This window comes from Lithobates pipiens, unplaced genomic scaffold (genome assembly GCF_037356315.1).
Source record: "Lithobates pipiens isolate NorthernLeopardFrog02 unplaced genomic scaffold, aLitPip1_a1.2 Scaffold_16, whole genome shotgun sequence".
Taxonomy (NCBI): domain Eukaryota; kingdom Metazoa; phylum Chordata; class Amphibia; order Anura; family Ranidae; genus Lithobates; species Lithobates pipiens.
In genome coordinates this window covers 369,759,764-369,771,914 of record NW_027507748.1, presented here as the reverse complement: position 1 = coordinate 369,771,914, position 12,151 = coordinate 369,759,764, and the positions used below count along the sequence as shown (strand labels likewise).

Here is a 12,151-nt window from a genome sequence, read left to right as displayed (position 1 = left end):
GCAGAATTTATTTTGGGGTGTCATTTCACATATGCCCATAGCATGTGTGAGCAATATATCATTTAGTGACAACTTTGTGTAAAAAAAATAAAAATAAAAATTTTTTGTCATTATTCAATCGCTTGAGGCAAAAAAATAAAATATTCAATGGGCTCAACATGCCACTTATCAATTTCCTTAGGGTGTCTACTTTCCAAAATGGGGTCATTTGGGGGGGTTTTGTACTGCCCTGCCATTTTAGCACCTCAAGAAATGAGATAGGCAGTCAAACTAAAAGCTGCGTAAATTCCAGAAAACGTACATTAGTTTGTAGATGTGACAACTTTTGCGCAAACCAATAAATATACAATTATTGACTTTTGGCCTAAATGTTTTTCAAAATTTGCGGTCTTTTTACGTTTATATCGCAAAAAATAAAAATCGCAGAGGCAATCAAATACCATCAAAAGAAAGCTCTATTTGTGGGAAGAAAAGGACGCAAATTTTGTTTGGGTACAACATTGCATGACCGCGCAATTACCAGTTAAAGCAGCGCAGTGCCAAATTGTAAAAAGACCTCTGGTCATTTACCAGCAAAATGGTCCGGTCTGAAAGTGGTTAAAGAACTTGACATTTTAGAAAAGGAGTGACCCTGTAAAGGGGAGGCTTCATCACAACCCCCCTCCGCATCAACATTTGCGTTTGAGTATTCAAACCTGTTCCAGAAAAAAACATGCCTGTGTTTGCAAAGCAGCCTAGTGCTGCAGTAAGTGTGAATGATACACATAGAAAACAATTGTTTCCTGTGTGTCCCTGTGGTGGTAAACCCTTTACACTGCAGTAAAGCATCTGTCACCGCAAATAGTGTGAATATGCCCCAACTTTCATTTTGGATAGAGAAAGGGAGGGTTATAACACCTGTCATTTTTTGGCCATCTGTGTCCCATTGTGAAGATTTTGGTTCACTTCCTGTCCCAGAGCCAAACAGGAAATCCCTGCAAATTAAGGGAATTGCTTGGGGGGCCTCCACCGTCACTAGAACTAGTGTCCCCATTGGAAGGGGGACCCCTCAATGACGTTTTGGAGACAACCCAAATTGTGGGATTTTCTTTTACTTTCAAGGATAATAGTAAGCAGGACAAAGAGGGTGGATCTCCTTAATGGGGGGGTCACAGAAAGCAATAAAATCTGAATAAGTAATTTTAAACCCCATTTAAAATACAGATAGTATGTAAATGAAAAAACTGGTGTGACCTTTATATTTTAAAGCAAATCCAACCAGCTTTAAATGCAGTTAGCACAAATATACCGAATTACTGATCCATCTTTCAACATCATTCTCTTATATAAAATTATACGTCTTTCAGCGACAAGCTGTAGTCATGCTTTTAAAAAGGGCAAATCAGTATTACAAATATTTGTTCAAATGTGCTTTTGCTTTCCTACAGTTAACATTCTGTGGCACCAGTGAAATAAGGCAGAGGAAAAAAAAAAAAAATCACACACACACACACACATACATATACTAGAGGAACCCCAAAAATAATTTAAATTTCTCGAGGAACCCTTATTAAAACCAATTCATCCGGACTCAATAGGAACAATGCCTCATATGGGTGGTCAATAGTAAGAATGTCCCCCTTAAAGTGGTGCTCAGAATGCCACCCTTAAAAAAGACAGCTAAAACAATATTTGGTGTCATGCTGCTGGCTTTGCTAGGTGGTTCTGAACCTTTAACTCCGTAGGCATCAGAAAATAGGTGGTTCATCAGCCACAGCTTAAGGAACCCTTAGCAACCTCTGAAGGAACCCCAGGGTTTCATGGAACCCTGGTTGAGAATGGCTGCCCTAGACTCTGCAGCCAAAAAGAAGAGTATAAGCGGTAAGCTCTGTAATAAAGATAAGGCATCCTGGATTTTAAAAGGTGAATCTAAATGTAAATTTTGGCAAGCCTAACATATTTAACATGCATTTTAGCACACATTACAATGAGCTTGTATGTCTTGATGCATTTCTATTGATTTCAATAGAAAAGGTATCAGGCAACAAAATGCACAGGTCTAAGTACAATCAAAATTTTTGTTACGATTTGGACAGAGTTATGACGTTAGAACCATTTTCGGCATTTTATTGCAGTTTGTGTCTCCCCGTGGTCACAAGGAGTGAACCTAAGGGTAAAACTATAATTCTGAGTTGCCACACAGACATGAAACAACTGTCCAAGGAGGTGATTTTTCTCACATTGAAAAGCTATCCTCTCACTTTGTGTGTCTACAAGACTGAAACTGAATGGAAATACTAGGGCTGCAACGAATGATTATTTTCAGAATCAATTAGTTGGTCGATTATTTTGATTATTCGGATAATATGGAAAAACGTGTCCCATAGGAAACAATGTTAAATGAACTGTAGAGCGTTTCTGCAAAAAGCACCAACGCATAGGTGTGAAGCAGGCCTAAGACATTTAGTAGCAGCAGCATGTAATGGTTTACACAGAGCAGACTTGATTCTCCTTTTCTGGGGTCCTCCTCCTGCCTTGAGAGTGCCCCAACTGCAAGCAGCAAATTATAGTAGTATAGAGTATAGGATATTCTGCAAATATCTCCTAAACCTTTTAGGTTTGGGAGATATTTCTTGCACCTACAGGTAAGCCTTAATCCAAGCTTACCTGTAGGTTAAAGTGCCCCTCAGCATTACAAATACAATTAGTTCACGGAGAATCGCATAAGTATGTCTGTGTGAAAGAATAAGCTGTTCATGTCTAAAAGTGACAAATAGTTGATAAGAAAAAGTGGACCTCTCAGTATTTACACACAAACTATCACTAAAATGCAGGTCTCCAGTCAGCCTAGCCTGAGAGGATGTCACCACTCCCATCTATCACTGAAACTTTGTAGCAGTCAGAAAACTAGACACAGCAGCAGCTTATCTGTGTCTGGCTTTTGTGAACACAACCAAACGATGTACAAGCACCAGGAGCTACATGATTGTGTAAACCGAGTCAGCATCATGAAGCAGACACTGACCCTGGATAACTTCTGAACAAAATTGACTGTCCTACTCTAAAGAAAGAGGAAAAAGGAAATGACAGCAGAAATACCATGTGCAGGATGTACACAATGTTTTGTCAGATACCAGGGAAACACTGAGTCATGTTTGTATGCATTAGAGCTGCACAATTCTGGATAAAATGAGTCTCAATTTTTTGCTTAGAATAAAAGATTGATTCTTGCAGCGCAACATCATCTTTCACATTAAACAAAAAAGAAAGAAAATTGGGTTAACTTTACTGTTTAGCTTTGTTTTATTAATTGAAGTACATTTTTACCAAAAACAAAATTCCCTTTGAAAGACCCCTGCACAAATACAGTGAGACATAAAATATTGCAATGATCTCCATTTTATTGTCTAGGGTCTCTGCTTAAAAAAAACAATGATCTCCATTTTATTGTCTAGGGTCTCTGCTTAAAAAAAAAAAAAAAAAAAAAGTATATATATATATATATATATATATATATATATATATATATATATATATATATATATATATATATATATATATATATATACACACACACACATATATATATACACATATATATATACATATACACACACACACACACACACACACACACACACACACATACACACACATGCATAGAATGCCTTTTTAAAATAGTTTTAAAGTTTTAAACACCAACACATGTGATTGAGTTTTTTTCAGTGTGGAGCAGCCAGGCCTTAGAAAACCATTTGCTTTTAATAGGTTTCTAAGGTCAAAAAGGGGTCATACTGGCAAAACATCTCCAAATGTAGGGGTAATGTCAGACCTATATAGTGACTTAGTGCAAACAGTGCCGCATCATTCCTTCAGTTTCCTGACTACAAGTACCGTCTAACACCACGGCAGATGGACTTGTTTTAAATGGGCTGCAAGGGTGCTGATGAGCACTCTCGTAGTCCATGGACATGTCCTCCAGCAGAAAGCCCATACAGAGGCCCAGGCTGAAAGCTAGGAGCACATGTCTACAGGAGCCTACATTGTACCCATGATCTACTGATCGTGGGTGCAATGCTTTCCAGGCTCTAGAAGCAAAAAAAAAAAAATTAAAATGCACATTTTCTTTCTGCAAAAATATGTTTATTATTTTTTCCATAAGGGTAAACTTATCCTTTAACAAGCACAGTTTAAGTAGACTAAAATAAAGATCCCGTCCGAACTACATTAACTTAAATGCCAGATGCTTGAACGGCAAAAAATGCTTTAAAGAGTATGTAAATCCAACATTTTATATTCCCGATATGTGCCTGTTGTACCATGCACTTGTATGAAACCGTATACTGTTATCTTTGTATGAAATCCCTGGTATTCCTGCCAGTCCCTCTGCTTTCCTATTAAAAAAACTAACTGTACTGAGCAAGAGAAGACACCTGGTCCATTTTTCTAGCTAGGCTGGGAGCTCAGCTTGCTCTCCAATGATCGAACCAAAAATTCTTAACAGACCCACAGGGGAAACCCCACAAAAATCAAGAAAAAAAAAAAAAAACCCCCACCATACAAGATCCATACCAGACCCTTACCCAAGCACGTGCAGCCAGGCTGGCCAATAGCTGCATTAAAAAAAGGATTTGTCAAAAAATAGTTTGATTACTTCATTTTATAACTCAAGACAGTGTCAGGTATAAAATTGGGGGTGCCCCCTTTATATTCTTGCCTTTTTTGTGTGTGTTTACAGTACAGAAGTTTTAGACAGGTGTGAAGAAATGCTGTAAAATAGTGACTCTGGTCTGTGGCACAGCTTGATCCCGATTGGGGGTGCCTGGAGCACAGAGTCGTTACTGCAACTAGCTTAAATTCAAAACCAAATCATTTTACACAAAGGAAGAACCTTTTCTTTAAACTTACTTGATGTACCATTGATATCCCCAGTGAGGGGTCTTGTGTATTTGACAATATGTAACTCTCAGTGCCCGTTCACACAGGGGCGACGCGACTTGCAGCGCGTCTCACAGACGCGACCTGCACACGACTTCAGCGGCGACTTGCAAAATGACTTCTGTATAGAAGTCAATGCAAGTCGCCTGAAGTCGCCCCGAAAATACTACAGGAACCTTTTTCTAAGTCGGAGCGACTTGAGTCGCTCCTATTAGAACGGTTCCATAGTACAGAACGGAGCGCGACTTGTCAGGCGGCTAAGTCGCCTGACAAGTCACGGTAGTGTGAACGGGCACTCACTATTATTGTTACTATTTTTATGTACCTGTTAAAATTTCAATACAAAACAAATTGAAAAGAAATGCTGTAAAGTGAGGCTCGGTTCACACAGGGGCGACACGACTTCAGCCCCCCGCCCGCAGACCCCAACAACCAACAGCCAGGGTTGTCGGGAAGAGGCCCTTGTCCTCATCAACATGGGGACAAGGTCCTTTGGGGTGGGGGGGCCGTACGCCCCCCTCCCCCAAGGCACCCCCCCCCCCCCATGTTGAGGGCACACGGCCTGGTACGGCTCAGGAGGGGGGGGCGCCCGCTCGTCCCCACCCCCTTTCCTGGCCGGCCGGGTAGCGTGCTCAGATAAGGGTCTGGTGTGGATCTGGGGGGGGGCCCCACGCCGTTTTTTCAGTGTAGGGGGTTCCCCTTGGAATCCATACCAGACCTAAGGGCCTGGTATGCTCTCGGAGGGGGAACCCACACCAAATTTTTTTCAGAAATTTGGCATGGAGTTCCCCCTTCAGAGCTAATAATTCTGTCAAAGTCTCCTCCGTATAGACAGAGATCCGACTTGGAGGCGACCTCCATTGAAATCAATGGGTACAAGTCGCCATCAAGTCGGATTGAAGTAGTACAGGAACTTCTTTTGAAGTCGGAGGTGACTTCAGTAGCGTGCATTAAGACGGCTCTCATTCACTTACATTGATTTTTAAATGTTGTCCGACCTGAGGCCGGATCGCAGTCGCCCCTGTGTGAACCGAGCCTAAGAAAGCTTTCAAAATATTTCATTTTTATCAATTTACAAAATGCAAAGCGAACAAATTAAAGAAAACGCCAAACCAAATATTTGGATTGACTACCCTTTTGCTTCAGACTAGCATCAGTTCTTATACTTGCTAAGGCCTCGTGTACACTGGACGTTTTTTACAGCTGCTGTTTTTTGGCTTCAGTCGTTTTTCTACAGTCAATAAAGTCTCCAGTATGTTATCCTATGTGTCCATGCACACATAGGCTGTTATCAACGGTACAGGCATTCTGTATTTAAGGAATGTAGAAAATATAATAAGAAATGCGGCACTAGTCAGCAAGTGAGAAAAATCCAATGCATCAGTGTGAGAATGCAATGTTAGCTCAGGAATGTAAACAATTTGAAATTATGCACCAGAGGGAGATTGTTCTGTGAATGAAGGCACACTAAGGTCTGGTTCAGATGTGGGGCTAGGGTGTGGTAAAAAGGAAGCAACTGGGCTGTGTTTTTACCACCCACCTAAACATGGACATGCAGCCACTGCAAACATGCCACAGCAAAAAATAAACCGCACGTCGCATTCCCTTAGCAGGGCCACAGCCAAACATGGCCCGTTTTAAGTGTATGGGGACACATGGCAATGCAATTCACACGGTTGCAGAGCAGTAGGTCAGTATTTTCAGGGTTACAACAGGAGACCTACTTGTTGCCTGTCAAATGATCTCTGAAAAGCAACACCACCTTAGTGTATTTAGTGGTACAGTGTTACAGATTGGGAAAAAAAAATAAAAATAAAGGAAAAATTGCTAAAAACAGAAAACGTTAACTCATTAAATAAGACATGTCTTTAGTTATTGTACTACTGATGAGATAAATACCATAGTTATTTTAAAGGCTAAAATTCATGCGGTATTGAACCAACACCTCCAAGTCTTAGAATGGCCCAATCAAAAGTTCAGACCTCAATCCAACTAAGAACTTGTAGCAAGACTTGAACATTGCTGTTACCAACAGTGCTCTGCCAACCTAATCTAGCCAAGAGTCATTCTGCCATAATATTAAAAAAAAAAAAAAATAAAAAAAAAAAAAAAAAAATCTGACAACCGCTGAACTAACCAGCCGACATTAGTACAGCGATCTCCCTCGCTGAGCTGTTGTGTTCTGACAGAGGAATTCCCCCCCACCAGAACACTCCGATCAGCACTCACAGCCATTGGCTGAGAGCACTGATCAGAAGTCGATAGGCTGCTGGTTTTCCAGCGCGCTCGTTTGACAGAAGCCAGCAAAACGGCAGGCTTTTTGGTCAGACAGACCAATATACACATACTAGGGATGTGCCAAAGTTTCGGCCGAAAATGGCGTTTTCGGCAAATTGGCGAAAAGAAAATCTTGCCGAAAATGGGGGCGGGCCTGGGCGGGACTCCGCCCCTGGTGCCACCCATTGCAGGGGTGTTTTCCTGGCTCGTCCCCAGCCCTCCCTCCTCCTGCCCGACAGTGCGGTGATCTCCGTGTGTCACAGAGCTGTGCATTGAATTGCCTGGGCGGCTGCAGTAACAATGTCCCGCCTCCTGTGACAGACGGTACACTGATCCAATGGCGGGACATTGAATCAGCCTGATATGATTACAGGAGGCGGGACATTGTTACTGCAGCCGCCCAGGCAATTCAATGCACAACTCCGTGACACACAGATCACCGCTCTGATCTGGGCATGGGTAAGGCTGCATTCAGACACTGGCAAGCTGCATGAGGGGGAAAGAGTGTGCCCAGGGCAAGCATTGCAGAGTTTTGTCCGCAGCTAAATCACAAGTTTTTTGTGCCCAAAGTGCTGCTGCATCCAAAATAGTCATTTGTTTGCCTCTGAAACTATCTACCTCTGGCCACTTGTGTGAATGTAGCCATGCTATATAAAACCAGGTCACAGGACAAAGGCTGTACTCCCTTTATTGACCATATAAAAAAAAAAATATATATATAATAATAATCTTGATTTTGACCCAGCTAGGTTTTTATCGCCATGTGATAGAATGGGAAAGGGTTAAGTTATTGCTAGTACAGGTAACGATATGATCATTCCCAATAGAAATCTGTTGGAACGGAACCAGGTAGCTTGCCAGTTCACACCAGATGCAGTTCCGCGTGTTTTGTTTTTTTTTTTTTGCACAAAATGCATGCACAGTGTTTTCCATGTATTCCAATGGCTCTAGTTCACACCATGCAGTCAGTTTCCGCACCAGAAACTGACTGCATGTTGTGAACTAAAGCCATTGAAATACATGGAAAACACTGTGCATGTATTTTTTTTATCAGGCAGGCTGCATCTGAGGGGAACTGGTGAGGCTGCTTTGATCTCCTGTACCATGTCGCCAGTCTCTGGCCACCTCCTGTACCATGTCGCCAGTCTCTGGCCACCTCCTGTACCATGTCGCCAGTCTCTGGCCACCTCCTGTACCATGTCGCCAGTCTCTGGCCACCTCCTGTATGAAAATATTTTTTCAAAACAGTCAGTCATTTTTGGTATCGGTGCCGTTTCGGTATCGGTTTTCGGCCTAGTGTATTTTTCCATTTTCGGTATCGGTTTCGACACCAAAAAACCCATTCGGTGCACCCCTAACACATACGCTTAGAACGTCTACCATTTTATTTTTTTTGAACAGGCAAATGTCTTTCGACATTCAGGCCATGTATACCCAGCTTTACTTCAAAAGGCTGTAATTGCAGCATTTTAACAAGCAGTACTTTTAAAAACATGCTGCTATATAAATCTGAGGGTTTAATTCTACTACAAAGTCATTTTCAATTCAAGGTTTCAAACACTACAAAATGTGATAGAGATGACCATTTATGCAAGGCATGGTATTGAGGGACTCTATAGTAGTCACTGACAGCACAATTTCTTTCTTCCACAAGAAGCAGAACCAGGCAATGAATCAAGTGTCTCTGAAACACTATAATAATCTATGCTGCTCACAGTAACCAAGTTAAAGCTGTGATTTTTCAGTGCAGGTAAAGAATGAACGAAAGGAGAAAGACTGCTTTGCACAACACACAAATTTACCCCAGTAAAGTACCAAGCAAATAAACAAAAATCTGGAATAAGATGTGAGGATACATTATGTCAGCACTTCTTTACTGCTTCAGCAACACCTCAGACACCTCTATTTTAAGAAGTATTTCTTGGTAATGGCATTAAAAAAAAGAAAAGCACACAAACTACTGTAGGAGCAACTAACACACTAAAGAGCTTACCATTCAAGTCATGATGGATAAGGTCAGCAAAGTTTGGGTCATCTCCCCACCAAAATATCCAAAGTTCTCTACGCCCAGGGCGTTGATCTCGTCGCCATACGCTTAGCACATCAGCCTTCAGACATCGACTGAAACTGCTCAATATGGGATCCTCTTCTGTGACTGGAAAGAGGATTGGAGCAGAAGTGGGACCTTGCCATACATACTGCTTCCATTTGATCCCCGTAAGGTCAGCCTGGAAAAAGAAACGAAACATTAAATTAACCTATAGCCAGAGAAATAATACAAAACCACCCAAAGTCTTGCACTTGCTTAAAACAGGTAAACCGAATCCTGACAATTTGTGAAAATACAGTATTTGAACACTAAATCGGCCCAATATCAAGAATTCTGCAACACAGGATTTTAACTGCCATCTGTCAAAAAATAAATTGTGTAAAATATTCTGTTTTTGCTTCCGCTACCCAAACGTGTGTGTAAAAACTTTTTGTAATTATATATATATATATATATATATATATATATATATATATATATATATATATATATATATATATATATATATATATATATATATATATATATAGTTTTTTTTTTTTGAAAGAATCAGCTTGTGTGTAGACCATGCAGTGAAAGGCCCATTTTAGTTATCTAATATTTGAGGACATATAGGTGGACAGGCTAAAAAACTTTGTAACCGTCATATTAATACCCATATTTAAATGCGATTGTCCAAGCTATTAAAGTATTGTTTAAATAGTTCATTTGGACCAAGCTGGTCCAAACTATTATCTTCACTACTAGATATGCACTGTATAAAATGGTGTGTAGCCTTGGCTACTTACAGTATACAGTTCTGTGCTCCCCTCTTGCAGAGTCTCTTCTCACTCCTCAAAAAGATTGAGTTAGGCTGAGTAGCACCATTTACAGGGAGCTTTGTATTCTATGAGGCCCTGTTAACACCAGAACATGGTGTTGGAAAGATGCATTCTGTGTACATTTCCCGCAGAGCGTTGCCTTGGCAGTCTGCATACAGGTGCCAATGTATTGTTAATGGCACCGCAAATGCAGTGCCATGCAATTTGGTGCAGTGCCTTTTTAAAAAGTAGTGCAAGCGCTTTTTATAGCCCAATGGGTTTTGCAGCCCATTCAAAACAAATGGGCTGTCAAAATGCACATTTCCATGCAATTCCTGCTGTGAACCAGCCCTCAAGGAATACAGAGCTTCCAATGACTGGCTGTGGTGGAGAGGCAGGTGGATGACATTACAACCTCCAACTCAGCCATTCAGAGGAAGCTTTGTCTGGCTTGATTTTGTTCCAGTAGTGAGAGTTTCCGTCTCACTGCTGGAACATACGGTTGTATACTGCAAATAGCCATGGTTTCATACAGCAGGCACATCTAGTAGTGATGGTAATCGTTTGTTACCGCAAGCTTGGTCCATACAAACTATTTAAGACAAAAAAATAAAAACCCAAGAACACAGACTGGAGATTATCTTTAAGGCTGGGTTCACACTATAGCGATGCGGGAACGCCGCGAATCCGCGGCGTTTTCCCGCATCGCATGACTCCCGCCGGCAGTTCACACTGCCCTATGCGGACTGCTGGGAGTGTCAATGAAATCTTAATGACACCCCCAGATCCGTCCGCATATCGCAGTGCGATCTGCACACTCGCACAGGAATCGGATCGCATGGTGTGAACACCCATGCGATCCGATTCTGCTGCGGACCAAAAAAAGGGTCCTGTGCGAGTTTGCTGCGGGAGCGTTGCGAATTCAGCCATACTATCTGTATGGCTGAACTCGCATCGCTACAGAGATCCTATGTGATTTGCACTGCGGTGCGAATCACATCCGGATCTCCCCCCCCGCAGCAGTGTGAACCCAGCCTAAAGCAGAGGTCCCCCCCACCGCTGCAAAAATTTTTAAAGTCAGCAGCTGCACATACTGCAGTTACTGGCTTTTACTAATCAGACACTTACCTGTCCTGGAGTCCAGCGATGTCGGCATCAGCTGTTGGATGCTGCTGCCTCCATTGCGAGTAAAGGTGCCCAGCAGTGTAGCCTTACAGCTTCACGTTGGGAACCCTACTGCGCATGCAAGAGGCTCCGCTTGTCTCTCCTACTGGCCCGGGGGCCAGGGAAGGAGGAGAAGGGAGCCCGAGCAGCGACACAAATATCCACAGCTGAGGCTCTCAGAAGTAGGGACAGCATAACCATGAAAGAAACCGGATGGGGGAGAAGGAGTACATAGAGCAGAAGTTCCACTTTTGGGTGGAACTCTGGTTAAATTTAACCCAAGAGAAAAAGTTCAAGTGGGAATTGTTTCCATCAAGCAGCTGTCAACATAGTGCTGCCTATAAATCTTGTATACTGAAATAATCCATGGGCACAGCTGGGTCTACAAAATCCCAAATGACAGCAAGCAAAATTTCAACATTTTCACCAGACAGACAATCACAAGGGAGCAAATTACAGAGAAGAAAAAAAAAAATGAAAAAAGTGATCGATACTCCTTCATTACAATATCACAACACAAAGGAGAATTGGACCACAAACATTAAGAATCTAATCAGACCTGTGCACTGCAGTAACATGCAATGCACCCTACTCTGCATCATGCATTGTAAAGGACACCCAAATAAACCCAGACAGCACACTGTACAGTTAAGTCTATCACAGTGTCAACCACCTGTGCATTGTGGGGAGTAAAAAAGGAAACGATCCAGGTCTGTTGAGGCCTATGTTGTGTCAACTTTACCACAACATACAGATTACTGCATAGTAAGCCCTTGTTCACACGGTCGGAGATTCCGACAACCAAATCCGTCGGATTTTGTCCGAAACTGTTGTATACACACAGTCGGACAAAGTTGTCGGAAAATCAGACGTGATGACGTTATTTCGTTACGACGGGACTACGTTCACGCTAGTAGCCAATAGCTTTGGTGTAGGAATTTGA

General features: G+C 41.9%; 1 protein-coding gene across 3 annotated transcripts in view; it reads right to left on the bottom strand.

The window, feature by feature from the left end:
- Positions 1–12,151, bottom strand: part of MED13 (mediator complex subunit 13) — a 187,373-nt gene that overhangs the window by 169,507 nt on the left and 5,715 nt on the right. For all 3 annotated transcript variants that reach the window (XM_077482121.1, XM_077482123.1, XM_077482122.1), the window contains exon 2: positions 9,188–9,422. In XM_077482121.1, coding sequence (XP_077338247.1) covers positions 9,188–9,422 — 235 coding nt within the window. The remainder of the gene's footprint in view (positions 1–9,187; positions 9,423–12,151) is intronic.